Here is a 14,944-nt window from a genome sequence, read left to right as displayed (position 1 = left end):
CTCATTATTAGTAAAACATTCCGCAAGTTAGTACGTCTTAACTGCATTTTGATGTGCTGCACCGCTCACAATGCTATGCCGCAAAAGGCGTCCTTCTAGATCAAGAAGCCTGTTCTTAAATATTGCGTAAAGTCTTAGGTGAAACATCCTGTATGACGAGCTGTGGCAACCACACGCCTCTAGGCTTTCCGTTTATGGTAAGAGAAAGCGTCTTTCTTCACGGCGGTACAACATCTGCGTTTATTATTTTACCAGAAATAATGACGATGGCCCTGTCTCCACATTTTCAGTTTTCGACTCTTCGGCTGCGTATTCCAACAGCATCGGTGACCGTTCCAGTGTTGACACTGGCACCCCACGCTTCGACGCGGACCACAGGGACCACACGGCCTGTTTATTTGCTTAAACAGTCCTCTAGCCACGTAAACTCTCTGTAGGCGAAGGAAAGTTCAGGAAAAACACAAAATTACTAGCAGTAGAGTACTATCTAAGAAGCAGTGTGTCTCATAAACGAACAAAAAAAAACGGAAGGAAAGCATGGGATAATAAAATAACTAAAGTAACTCCAACACGGAAAGGCGCCACGAAGGAGCAGACTTCCAATGTGCCGATAAAGTCCACACCAAGCTTATTTATCTACGGATCCTGCTGGACCTTAACGCAGCAAAATGTAGTTCGCTCTGAATTTAAACGAGCATGCCAAATGTTTTCCGAGTTGGTAGACGCCTCGAGCGCAGTCGTAGTGCCTATAGGAGACGCCCTATAGTCGTTCCGTTAATGTGGCAAGGTCTGCTCACTCTACAGATGACATATATTTCTCGCATTATATTATAAACCACGATGGATAAAATCAGAGGATTTCTTTTTTCATACGAGCACTTCTCTTCGAAACATGTCAGTTTATTTTAGCTGTGTTTAAATGTGCGACAAAATTAACTGGGATTTCTTCAATCCTTAAAAAATGACACTTAAGCGGACAATACGAAGCAGACGCGATCTTGCGGCTCTAAAACACGAGTATTAGAACGCACTCGCTAATCTGAAAGAAGCAATTCAATTTTAACTACAGAGACATTATCAAGATTATACAAGGGGTTCTAGAAAAGACCCGAGCTGGCGTCAGTTGCAAAAGATAAAAAAGATATTTAGTGTTAATTGTTGTCCCACTTACCCAGCAATACAGCCAATGGCAAAGAGGGGCACAGTTCTCCGCCTTTGATCTCCCGCCTTCACTTTCTTTTCATCCATAACTCAAGCACTGCTTCAAGCCGAAGCATTCCAAGGTCTCCCGGCATCAAAGGGAACCCCTGCTTTAGAAAAAAAAAAATTTCCCCAGTTTCCTAGGATGTAAAAGCTTCTCAGATTCCTGGAACTATTCCTCCGTCCTGAATAATGGGTCAGCCTCAAGAATGAAAAATGAAACGCGTTGCGGAGATGAAGGGTAAAGGGGATTTCAAGAGGGAGGTAGTGCATCCCGGACGCGGAACTGAAAGCACGGTAAAGAAATACGAGGGCTATAACACACACAAATTAATTACACAGATTGGTCGTACTCCGACGAGGATCCTGCGAGTGCAAACCGCTCTCGCTTTCAGAGCCCGCGGAAGCCTCTTTGCTTGTTAAGCGACGGCGACCACCCCTCACCAGCCAAGCTATATAGCACTCGCTTTCTCTGGAAAGTCAACGCTCGAGAACAAAGCCCTAATAACCTTTATTTCTTATCTCCCTTCGCATTCATTTTTCTTCTGACGACGACAGCGCCACTCTCGAGGCATGAGCCGAGCAGCCAGAACTATGCAGCAGGAAACGAGTGAAAAAAATATATTTACTCGGCGCCCGTTTGTTTTGCTTGGATGTACGACGCCTGTGCGCTATTCGCTGTGTTTTGCTTTCGCGCAGGCATCGCGAGCTGTGCATTGTTATTGGATTAAACGCGCTTGCTCTCCCCACTTGTTGTCGTTGTTTTTCGGTTGGCGCAGCTCCAAAACTGCTTTCAGATGTCCGCTACTGCCCCGTGAGGTCTTCTGCGCCGTGGAGGCAGCGTGTGCCCAGGATGAAGATGTGTGAGACTGAAAGTGCGAACGGAATTCTTCTTCTTCTTCTTCTTCTTCTTCTTCTTCTTCTTCTTCTTCTTCTTCTTCTTCTTCTTCTTCTTCTTCTTCTTCTTCTTCTTCTTCTTCTTCTTCTTCTTCCTATTCTTCTTCTTCTTTCTCCTTTTCTTCTTCTTCTTCTTCTTCTTATTCTTCTTCTTCTTTCTCCTTTTCTTCTTCTTCTTCTTCTCCTCCTCCTCCTCCTCCTCCTCCTCCTTCTTCTTCTTCTTTTCTCCGAATGGAGTTGTCGGCAGCGCTTCTTCGTTTTTTACGGATTTTTGTTTGTCTTTGAGACGATAGTGGGGAAAAAAACATTCGGGTCGAAGAAACGAAGTCTTCCACATCTTGACAATCACACACGGGCGGCCACAAACGAAAAATAATAGGCGTGCAAACGAAGAGAAATCATAAACAATGGTTTTAATTAGGCCTAGAATGTAAACCAAACTTGGCCCCAAGAAAATTTCCTGCCGAAACAGGAATTAAAAACTGAGAAATTCGTTCGCCTCAAGGTTTTTACTACTTAGCACTGAACCTGAAATTTGCTCTTTTCTCCGTTTTTTGTCCGTCGCACTGATCCGTGGGGAAGTCTGCAGTGAGGACGCGTATATTTAGTTGCCAAACTATGGTCCAGAGCCCACGCTGCTCAAAGCCTACCTGCGCGCGTTCTATATTTTTACATCTTGCTTGGTATGCATTTGCACTTCTACCGCATCTCCTTCACCCCCTCCAAGTTTTTCTGGGAGCCTAGACCTCCTCTCTGTCAGTGGCCTCGTGCATGACTGGTGTGTGTCAGCGGAAAAGGGCTGAAGAGTAAACAATTGCGGCGTAAACAGCAATAAAACCAAGGTCTTGTGGACAATAATAGCTAGGAATTAGTCTAAAAGAATTACGTTATTCATTTCCTCCAATCGCAGTCTTAGCTTCGTTTTACCACTCAATCATGGTTCTCATCCCTAAAACTACATCGTTTTTGGCTGCGTCTTTTTATGCATTTCTGCTGCAGCGTTGACGGAATACCTAAAAAGGACAAAAAGGGCAAAAATAAGCTATGAAACGCCTTTCAACCGCTGTGCGCTGTGCATTGAAAACGACGTTTTTGTTCACTGGCTGACACCTCGCGCGCCACCTTCAGGGCAAAAAAAAAAAAAAACGCAACTTCATTTTCTACATTTCTGTCGCGCGCATATCATAACCTGAAATTGGTAAGATATGTTATTTAGTAGTTCAGGAACCTTGTATTGCCAAATTCAGAAGCGCTTATTTATTTTTTTTTATCAAAAACAATTTCTTTCTGCGCGTCGCTCTTTGAGCCAATTACCTTCCAATAGGCTCAAGCGCATTCGCCGCGTCATGAGAATGAAGAGAAGAAAGGCATTCGCTCCTCCGCTGGTCGGCAGAGCAGGAGGGGCCGGTGGTTCCCGTGGGTGCCTGCGGGCTGCAAAGGCATGCATGGCCATCTAAAATCCTCTATGTTATAAGTAACCGCCGACACCCCGTCTACGTCTTTCTTCGTGTCGTGTAGGTCCCAGTAATGTTGATCGAAGTAACGAGGAAAGATTCCATTCGCTCCCCCCTTCTAAATTTCTGAGCAACGTGCTTGAAAGCCACCATGAATCGGTTAACCAGGTGCCCCTTGTTCGTCGGTTTTTCGATTAAGCCCCAGTGGACTGAACAAAACATTTTTGCCTTCGCGCTGATCATGTCGTGGGTGAAATACATGTGGTACAGGTACCTATTCTACAGACAGGTAAGAAGGCCTCCATGTCAAAGCGCGTCATAACGTCCGTCATACTTCAATTTCCTGCTCTGCAGATGTATCGTCTGTCTTCCAGCGCAAGGTGTGCAATGCTGCTCATCAAGTCCCTCCGGAACTAAGGGATATTACAGATCAAGAGACTTTCTCGAAGGCAAGGCTCTACCAGCTGGACAAGATGGATTTTGGTTTCTACCGCGGTATCTGGGATCTGCTGACGACAACGGTGAGTCGCTCACTTCAGCTGCTCATCGAATGCCAATTTCATGTCAATTTGGCACGCCTGAAGCACTGTCTAGTTTTTTTTTGTAGCAACCATTAACATCTTGCTATGATTATTCCCTCTGAAAATTGTAAGACCTTCTATGCAACCCCGAAGAGACGACTTTCAATTCAACTGGTTTCTCTAGAGCCCCCGCATTCTTACAGGTTTTGTCTCGGCACTCACCATCCGCTTTTTCTTCCCTGTCCTCCTTAGTTTCACATTCCCCTGTCTCGTGAAATTCGTGTTTCTCGGTGCTCTCCCTAGTCCGGCACTTGGGACTGGGCCGTGAGTGTGGCGCCCTCTCTATTTTGAGCTAGACACCACACTAGCGCCCTCTTTATTTGAAACTATGTACTACAGCGGCGCCAGCTTTTGATTGCAGTAACGCGGAGAAAAGCTTCCAGTTCGCGTAAACGGTGCCTGCGGCTGTACTGGTCTCATTACCATGCACAGGAGCAAGCATAAGGAACCTAATATCATTACGCATGAAGTTGTTGCGAGCCTCAGAGTAAACACACACCACAAAAACACTTCCCGGCGACCTCTTGTGCGTCTTTGGCACTTTTCTCATCTTAGTAACTGCAATCCAACGATCTTCAGTGCGTAAATTCTCTTATACCATACAATTGCATCCACGGGGTAGTCAATGGAAGGGAGCGCTGCCCGAAATAATACTGAAGGTATTGGACCCGTTAATAGCTGTCGGATAACATAGCTGTCCGTGTTAGAGCAGAAAAGGGCCTCTTAAGAAAATTGGTTTTTCAGAGAAAGGAAATAGCGCAGTATCTGTCTCACATATCGGCGGACACCTGAACCGCGCCGAGACGGAAGGGATAAAGGAGGGACTGAGAGAAGAAAGGAAGAAATAGGTGCCGTAGTGGAGGGCTCCGGAATAATTTCGACCACCTGGGGATCTTAACGTGCACTGAAATCGCACAGCACACGGGCGCCTTAGCGTTTCGCCTGCCCTTATAAACATTTTATGCCCGCGACAAGCCAAGCAGACGCACTAGGCAGACACGTATAAAACACCTTCGTGCGCGACTCATGCGATCAGTTTCGGCTTCGTGAAGAAAAAGGCGCCGACATTTCTCATGTTGCTGAACTCTAAATAATGATTTTTTCTTCGTTTGTAGAATATTTTGACACCGTCGGGCATATGACTTCGATCTCCGCATTGACACGAACACCACAATGTGCTAATCTAAAAGTTAATTACTGAACTTTCGTTAATTAGCTATCTAATCGAGATTATTTTGAATGGGTGACGCCCGCTACAGCTGACAATTAATTAGTGAAAAGATTTCCTTTTTATTTCGAACTGCACATATTTAAGCTATTTGTAAAGTGTTCGCTCAACAACCGGTATACAGCACAGGTGAAACAAGTCTATTTCTGAGGACAATGTCTTGATAGTATTTCAGCCTGTATTTTGCTCTTGAAAATTGTATTACAATACTAAGTGGCATGAATCTACAGCCCAGAATGTGACCACTGATTCGCTATAATCTTGTCTCTTACTATGTGCAGGTGATACTTTGGTCCGGTGGGATCTGCTTTCTCTGGAAATTTTGTGAGAGAGTGGCAGTGAGATTTGGCGCACCAAACAATGAGGTGCTTTCAAGGTTACTACTTCGCTTCCTCTCTTTTTCTTGCGACATTACATGATTAGAACTTATAAAGATACATGTTGGTCTCCTTTTTTCCAGCTGGTGAACACATGTCTGTTCCTATTTGTGGGATCGCTGATGTCAACACTGTTCGGTTTGCCCTGGTCAACATACTACACTTTTGTTATTGAACAGCGCCATGGGTTTAACAAACAGGTGACAGAACTCATACTTTTGTCCAATCATTTGTCCGGGAAACACGGAGACAGTAACCTGCTTATCAGAATACCATGTTTACCAATATCCCTCAAGAGAAATCTACACAACAGCTGTATCTTACCGGTGCTCACCTATGGGGCAGAAACGTGGACACTAACGAAACGGCTCAGTAAGGCATGTTGCTGGGCTAGTTGGTTTAGAATTTTTTGAAGCTTGGAAAAAATCCACCTTGGCGCAAAAAAATCCACCTTGGCGCCTGTTCGTTGTCTCCTTGTCTTTTTGTTTTGTTTGTGTGAATTTGTGCCAAGGTGAATTTTTTCCAAGCTTCAAAAAATGCTAACGAAACGGGTTCAACTGAAATTGAGGAGAACGCAGCGATCTACGGAAGTGTAAATGATAGGTGTAATGTCAAGAGACAGGAAGAGGGCAGAGTAGACCAGAGATCAAACGTGGGTTAATGACGTCTTAGTCGAAATCAGACGAAATGGGCTTGGGCAGGGCATGTAAATCAAAGGCAAGATAACCGCTGGTCCTCAATGGTAACGGAGTGGGTTCCAAGAGAAGGCAAGCGTAGCAGGGGGCGCCAGAAAGTTAGGTGGGCGGATAAGATTAAGAAGTTTGCCGGGATACGGTGGCCACAGCTGGCAAAGCACACGGTTAATGGGAGAGATATGGGAGACGCCTTTGCCCTGCAGTGGTCGTAGTCAGGCTGATAATGATGACTATGATTTATTTGGAAACAACAGCCCGCTGTATCTCTACAAGTTAATGTAGCCACGTCCAGCTGTGTGAAGAGTTTTTTAGTAATACTGTTGCACTCTCAACATAGCTGTAATAATTTAACAATCACGCACTAAAAAAGTTGAGCGTGCGTACATAGCGGTGAGCTTTCTTTTCATTGCTTCCTTTCTTTCCAGACCCCAACATTTTTCGCGAAGGACACAGTGAAAAGGTTTATCCTGGGACAAGTCATAATGCTCCCATTCACGTGTGGCATTGTCCAGATTGTCAAGATGGGTGGTGAATACTTCTTTGTATACCTGTGGCTGTTCACCTTGGCTGTCGCTACTGTGAGTTTTCTTTTGTCTTCCTTCAAAGAGTGGCAGTAAAATCGTCTCACAGCGGAACTCGTTTTTCTGCGCCATGTTCAGAGATCAGTCTGATTCCAGCATCAGAGAACTCCCTTTCTTACAAAAAGCCGGCTATATGCTTCTCGCACGGGTGAATTCACAGCATAAACCATTTTTATGCGATTATATTACCTCCATGAGTCTCACTGCAGAAAACCAGACCAAACCATTGCAATAAAGAAAATGAGAAAAACAAACAGCTCTGTGTCTAGATTGGTACGCCTGGTCTACGCTGTGTATTGTGTTTTATGGCCTGCTTTTCTGGCGCTTTCCAGTTTATTTCATTCATCTACATGGAGTTCATTGCTCCACTCTTTGACAAGTTCACACCGCTGCCTGAAGGGGAGCTGAAGACCGAAATCGAAAAGCTGGCGGGCAGCGTCGGTTTTCCACTGAAGGAAATTTTAATAGTCGAGGGTAAGCATTGATGGCGGAGTAAGTATGGGACCAAAATAAGCTCGACAGTTTCATTCGTTGGCCTTGCATCCGCCAAATGACAGTGACAGTCCTCCGAACCATTCTTTTCATCGCTGCCAAGCGTCCTAATATTTCTACAGTTAATAGCCGTATGCTTCATATTTTCTCTAGGGCAACATTTTATTGCTTGAAGGAATGAGCGCAAGAGTATGAAACAAAGTAGTTATTTTTAATAGACCAGAAGTCCTCAATATCTTTTGCCTCATTGATCCCAAACGGCTCGAAAGCTCGCGTGTCTTATCTTCGTTGCCTTTCTTCCTGACAGGAAATTTGCAGAGTTGATAATAAATGGATGTGCACAGAAACTGGCTATGGTGAGAAATTACAGCATTATCTGCCCCAGTATAAAGTAGGCAATATAGACTGGCAATTTTGGCTAATTGGTTCATTTATTAACAAGAGACAAAGCAGCGCAAAAAAACAAGGCCGGCAGATGGAAAGACAACGCTCGCGCTGAATCAGCGTGTGCGATGCGCTACTTTCCCTTTGGATTGATGCCTTCATGGGTTTATGTGGCCAGAGAACAAAAGCAACACTCTAAGGAGCGCAAGGGTTCCACAGATCCACTGTGAAAGACCCTGTGGTAGACCAAAGAAACATTTTTCGATAATGTGGCTTATTTAAGGCTTACTGTACAACGTGCTCAAAAATTTAAGGACCATAGTATGATAGGCTTCAGTTTTGAGCGCAGGAAGAACAGGTGGTACTAAGCTAGCTTGTCCACAACTTTTTTTATATTTCAGGCTCAAAGAGGTCGTCGCACAGCAACGCCTACTTTTCTGGCGTGTTTAAAAAGAAGATCGTCTTATTTGACACCCTGTTTGAAAAAGATCGGCCAGCCGAGAATGAAAGCTCGACTGTGACCAGGGGGAACGATACGGCTCAAGATAAGGTATCTGAAATATTGAGGAACTTGCATTTAGTTAGCGTATTCATGTACAGCTGTGGTCGACTAATGATCTGAGCATTCATTCTGTATGCGGGATGTGTGAGGTTCGATCCCCAGTGCCGCCGAGTGCCCACCGGTGATGGAATAGGTACAAGCTGTCCCATTGCCTAGAGCAGTTCCTACCTAAGGAGAAAAGATTGAAAATTGGGTCCCTGATTCACTCTTGAGTAGAGCGTAACATCTTGCCATAAAGATTCATCATTCTCATCATCATCAATTACCCTCCCCCGGTGCGATGAAATAACTACGATGCTTAAATCTTTATCAACAGAGGCTGTGTAGCTTTCCTTTGTAGCCGTAAGGCTGCGCTCGAGTGGATGCCAATGAGTAATAACTCCCTTAATATACTTAAATGTACTTACTACCCCAACTCACCACCCATATCCGCCTAGCGTGCATGACCTTCAAAAGGCCAAATTCTCAAGGTCGCTAAGCTCCTCGCCCTCGTGAGTAACATATACACTGGCGAGCAGGTATATATAAGCACCACAGTTCTCGGTTACAACGTATTGTGGCGGTTCAGTTATTCTAAGACAAAAGTCATGCAACTATAGCTGTATAGCCTAGCCTTGTTGATTCACTTAGGTGAAATTTCCATCTGCTGTGGTACATAAGGAAGGTTTTCCTCTTAGTCCTTGCATTTATTTCTTCACTCTGCACTTCTCTCTTCAGGCACTGGTCATAAAGAAGCCACACAACAGGGTTGGCTGCAATGATGATGAAATTCTGGGTATCCTCGCCCACGAACTGGGGCACTGGAAGCATGCCCACGTGACAAAAATGTTCGTCATACGCCAGGTACATCACTGAAATGCATGTGCGTAGAATACAACTGCTTGTATCATCCATTAAGAATAGCGCCGGCCTTTAGAATAGAAATGGAGGAGAGTGGAGCGACGTATTCGGAGTATATACTCTAGCAGGGCATGGGACCACGGTAGGGTACGGGAGAGAGTCAGGCGATTAGCTCTGTCCCGCAGTGCACATAAAGAGGCTGGTGATGATAATGGTTAGCGTAGAATTCCAGATGGTGCCCCTGGTTTCCATCAACAGCTTTCCTTTACCGAGTGACTTTTTTTTTGTTCCTGGATTCAGATGTTTAACTAAACATCATAATAGAAGTTGGATAGCCCGTGTGAGCTGGTGGCATCACAGTTAAACTAGACGCATGATGTGATAAACCACTGTCCCATTGTACATATGCGCGTGGTTTTCGAGTTGCGCTGATTGTAAATTTATCTGCTGTCCAAAGCCGTGCAGTATTATCGACGTCGTGTAGCAATCGTAAACCACGCCAAGATTCAGGTGGCTCAAACTATAGGTTCACTTTATTCCTTGTTTTATTTTTCCCTCACTATACCGTAAAAAAGGAGTCTATGCAGTAAACTTGGCCGCCGCAGCGGCGGCCAAGTCGTTTGAGCACCCGCCTCGTATGCGGGAGGAGCAGGGTAAGATCCCCAGTGCCACCAGGTACCCACCGGTGATACAATGGGTACAAGCTTTCCCCTGGTCTGGTGCTCGAATTCTTTAGGGTTAAATGCTTAGGAAATGGGTATTTGACCCCACCTCGAGTATAAGAACAAAAACCTTGTGTCATGGCGCTCTTTTCCCGCAAATGCCCTTGCGCCATAAAAAGTCATCATCATCATTATCAAAGGCCGTTCAAGTACTGCTCTGAGGTGTCCTTGGCCCTTTTTAGCAGGCCCTGACCGCAGCGACGAACAGCACAACAGAACAACGTGCTGACACAGCGGCGGCTCTGTGGTTATGGCGCTCGGTTGCTTACCCGAAAGTCGCGGGTTCGATCCCGGCCGCGGCGGTGGAATTTCGATCGAGGCGAAATTCTAAACGGGCCCATTTATAGTGCCATGTCAGTGCACGTTGAAGAACCCCAAGTGGACGAAATTTCCAGAGCCCTTCACTACGGCGTCCCTCACAGCCTGAGTCGTTTTGGGACGTTAAACCTCATAAACCATAAACCATAGAACAACGTACTAAGACGCAACTTGCTTAGTCACGTTTGAAACAAAATACATCCCAACAAACTTGAAAACGTATCAGCAGATGATTATCAATAAATAAATTAATTAATGAAAATGTTGCCTTTCAAGCTGTGGTGTCTGCTGTCATAGAAGTTTGCTTGTTTAACAGTTATATGCTATTTAGGTAGCCTTGCCTTGTGTTAGATATTTGGGACGTGACAGCCTTGGACGTGCGTCTTCGGACGTGCTTAGGGAACGAAAGCTAGAAAGGTGGCACTAACTACACGTGGAAGCTATGTATTTAGTGCAACTAGGTGTTTGTTAAACACAGTCCGTGTTCTTTCAGACCATATATGAGTTTGCATGTATTCACTTTGCGTTTGTACATTTTCCAGTCAGCAGCAACCTCACTACAAACTAGAAGTGATGATTTAATGGCATCTCCAGAAGTTTCTCCAGATTGCCATATTCTGCAGAAAGTTACTTGCGCCAAGTTTGACAGCCATTCGGCATTTCATTCCGGCCCAGATCGATTTTAAATCGATGTTGCAGTATCGAGTACTCATATCACATAAGATCAAAGCCGTGGTTTCAAACAGACAGTGGAGTAGCAAGATGCACCCATCATCTGCGGCTACGCCGGTTTTGAGTGCAATGTTATTTTCAGTAACATATGACGGCAAAATAGCATGGTACAAAAAAGCCTGCTAGCAATTAATACACGCACATAAAAATTAGTAAGGGATCAGCTAGCCGCGCAATTTCTGAAATGCTGAAGTTCTGCGAAATGTGCACGTGGTGGGCTGACCACGTGATTGGCTTCTGAAGTGTAGGTGGCTGTGGCGCTTGAATCGCACAGTGCAACTTAGGCAGATTTTTTTTTCAGCCTCATCGAAATGCTTGTCAAGCAAGCTCTAGAGCACATGCACCGAGCTAGGGCTACGCAGAACAGTTAAGGTATAATTATTCGACGCTTTATGTGAACACCCAGTTAAAAACAAATTCAGGATATTTTTATCACATTCTCAGTGCATATTCAATAAATACATTACAGACGATTTAAATAAAGAAGCCTTCTGTCATGAGTGTTTCTGCTTTTTTTTTAACTGCACATTGCCAAGCAAGAAACAACATCTTTCTACAAAACATTAAGACATTTAAAATTTAGTCTTAATCAAGCGCAGTCCAAAGAGTCAGTTCCTTCCCTGTCTAGTCATGTAGGAAAATCACATCTTTCTGGTGATATTAAATGTTTGCCTTCCTCTTTCAGATCTACCACTTTTGCTGTTTCATGGCACTCTCCAAGCTTTTTAAAGACGACAAAGTATATAAAGCTTTTGGGTTCTACGACTCCAAGCCCGTTTGCATTGGATTTAATCTGATTCTAGGATTGATACTTTCGCCATGCAACACTGTAAGCAGGCCTTTTACAAACCAGCGGCATTTTAAACTTTCACTTGAATCTTCCCCGATTTTGCCAAGTGGTGGAAGTTCTATCTGGCATGCGCTGCTTTTATATTTTTTTTAACATGCTTGCGCATTTAAGTTTTGGGCATTTTATTTTTCAACAAGCCACTCTCTTTTCTTTACAAGCACACATCTACAGGATTCCTTATTAACAAGCGGACTCGCACTACATTTTTTATGCGTCTTCTGTCATTATTCTATGGGCAGAACATGGAAATTAAACTAGCTTGGCTATTGTTACTTGAAATTTCAACATGTGATACTAACAGACGTGCCTGAAATGCTATAAACTTACAGAATCCCGTATCCAATATGAATCGATAAGATAAATTCAATAACTGTTTCTTTACACTTTCAGGAAATACACGACTTGTAAAATCGAACATATTCAGAGCTCTCCGGTTTTAACGCCAGTTTCCTCAGTTCTTGTGGAAATGAAGGAATTGCTTAATATCAAAAAAAAGAATATAAATAAGTAAATTTATAGACAACTGTTTTTAAACTGATTCCTGTCCACGTGTTACATGATATATCCTATATTTTACATATTACATTTTAAAAGTTTAACAACTTCTTCAGCTGCAGTGAAAAACGCCAGATTCACAAAAAATTGCCCCTAAATTTATCTCAAACCTCATCAGTTATAGCCAAATGGCTAGTCTCCCAGTTTCCTTCAGTGGCTCATAAAAACTACGATTCGAAAACTTTCCATCTTTTTTGGTGAATATAACATCATAACCAACCGCAGTATTGCTTTCTGCTAAATTGTGTGCCGAAATTGCCATTTAAAGAAAAACAAATTGATGACCCTCTACATAACATGTAAAAGATTCATCTTTGAATTACATTTCTGAAATAAAAAAAAACCTATGGTGTTTAATGAAAAATATCAGAAACTCTTGAAGGAAACTGCATCAATGAGAGATGTGGTAAAAGAACTAGGCCATTTCTACAAAAAGTTATAATATAATGCAATGATAAAAAAAACTTACGCTTTCTTGCGCTCCCTAATGTTTCAAGGCCAACCTGCAAAAGGTAAAGGATTTATTTATTTATTCTGGCATACTAGACGTTTGAGCTACACTGAGTGCTCCAAATCCTGGAACCACGTAAACGTGACGCCTTGTGCCAGTTAATTGTTGCATATTGTAGGAACTCGGCAGCTTTTCTGTGACACCACAGAACTGCCCAGTTGGATCAACAAAAACCATTTTATGTCTTTTTATGTTACGCGTGCCCCTTAATCAGCCAGCTGGCTTGACCGTTTTTCGTGCCACCGTAATGAAATTTGCATGGACATGCCAGCTGCATTTTAGAGAGTGCTGTGTTGAGTATACTAACATACAGTAATTTTGCCGCAAGCGGCTTCAAATGTCTGAAGTGTCATTGTATCTAACTCTCTTCAAGCGCAGCATCTCGAAATTTCTAGTTTTAGCCCCCCTTTTTTTTCATTAGCAATTTGTGGCCACCAAAGAGGAAAGTCTTTGTCAAAAATATACAGACCAATCGACTTGTTTCCAAGCCCTGTAGCGGGGCTCTTAAGCATATTTGACAGTCCTAAGCTTGAGAGGATTGAGGGCTTAAGTTCCACAGATTAATGTCGTGCTGCAAGACTTACAAGCAGATTCCTTGGGCTGTACACTATTTACAAAGACTGCAGACTTTCTGCCTTATTCCTAAAAAGCATTTTCGTTTTTTCCCCTAAAAATGCGCGGCAATTTTCATCTGTGCCCCGGTGTGTTGCAGTTGGTCTCCGCCCTGGTCACGGCACTGTGCAGGCACTTCGAGTTCCAGGCAGACTTCTTTGCATGCCGCTTGCACCACTCTTCGTCGCTCCGAGGGGGACTCATCAAGCTAAACCGGGACAACCTCGGCTTTCCTGTTAATGACTGGCTCTACTCTGCCTGGCGCAACTCACACCCACCAGTGCTGGAACGTATTCAATCGCTCGACAAAACCGACTAACTTATGCCGACGACCGAGTTATAAAAAGTTATGATTTACTCACAGTGATCTATCTGGTGAACACAAAATTCATGTATACATTATAAGCTACGGGGTAAATATGGATGTCTGTAACCTGTTCCCTGAACTCGGATGAAACGATTGATTGTATATATGGTTTATTGATTGATTGATTGATTGATTGATTGATTGATTGATTGATTGATTGATTGATTGATTGATTGATTGATTGATTGATTGATTGATTGATTGATTGATTGATTGATTGATTGATTGATTTTGCAATAAGAAACGTCTTGCAAAGCACAGCGTCACGAACAACCATCGGTACAGTCCAGGCACAGACCAAAGACAGCGTTCAGTCCAGAGCACGCACCAGGGACCGAGCGTTCGGCGCTCTAGCTTCGGAGCGTTCGGCGCTTCTCGTCGTCTTCTTCGTTGAGCGCCAACCTCTGAAGATTCTAAAGCCGAAGGCCAGACTTACAATTTATTTATTTATTTATTTATTTATTTATTTATTTATTTATTTATTTATTTATTTATTTATTTTGATTATTTTTATGGTTCCACGGGATTAAACATCATACTATCCGAAAAGAATGCAGACGAAGGAAGAGAGACGTACACGTGCAGCCAGATTAATACGGAGCACGCGAAAGGCTGTTGAAATTGCGTTCCTGTATATGCTTACGCAGGATATACAAATATTAGGTTGGGGCAACCTAAAAAGAATGAAAAATAAGCCCCTGCATGCACCACTGACGTGTAACAGGCTTAATCCGCTCTTAAAATAAATGAAAAGGCCTGAAGGCAATTGTATACTTTTGCCACCCGTAGGTGCGGAAAATGGAAACAAATAAAGGGGGGGGGGGGGGTAAAAAGCTGTATAGCGACCCACAGCAGGAGGAGCGGGCCCGGGGAGACTTCCCTGATCTCCCACCCTGGGACGTAGCGGAAGGGGTTCGATGATGAATTATTGGAATTGGGATGGGAATGGGGACAGCGAGTTTTGGCTCTGATCCTTCATTTGTCCC

General features: G+C 43.7%; 1 protein-coding gene across 1 annotated transcript in view; it reads left to right on the top strand.

The window, feature by feature from the left end:
* Positions 1–13,936, top strand: part of LOC144097618 (CAAX prenyl protease 1 homolog) — an 89,061-nt gene extending 75,125 nt beyond the window's left edge. The window contains exons 2-11 of the mRNA XM_077630277.1: positions 3,698–3,840; positions 3,926–4,072; positions 5,642–5,725; positions 5,821–5,937; positions 6,858–7,010; positions 7,346–7,487; positions 8,291–8,439; positions 9,169–9,294; positions 11,749–11,892; positions 13,692–13,936. Coding sequence (XP_077486403.1) covers positions 3,698–3,840; positions 3,926–4,072; positions 5,642–5,725; positions 5,821–5,937; positions 6,858–7,010; positions 7,346–7,487; positions 8,291–8,439; positions 9,169–9,294; positions 11,749–11,892; positions 13,692–13,910 — 1,424 coding nt within the window. The 3' untranslated portion in view covers positions 13,911–13,936. The remainder of the gene's footprint in view (positions 1–3,697; positions 3,841–3,925; positions 4,073–5,641; positions 5,726–5,820; positions 5,938–6,857; positions 7,011–7,345; positions 7,488–8,290; positions 8,440–9,168; positions 9,295–11,748; positions 11,893–13,691) is intronic.
* The last annotated feature ends 1,008 nt before the right edge of the window (positions 13,937–14,944 follow it).

This window comes from Amblyomma americanum, chromosome 7 (genome assembly GCF_052857255.1).
Source record: "Amblyomma americanum isolate KBUSLIRL-KWMA chromosome 7, ASM5285725v1, whole genome shotgun sequence".
Lineage (NCBI taxonomy): Eukaryota > Metazoa > Arthropoda > Arachnida > Ixodida > Ixodidae > Amblyomma > Amblyomma americanum.
Note: the sequence above shows the minus strand (reverse complement) of the source record. Positions and strands in the feature narration are given on the sequence as shown.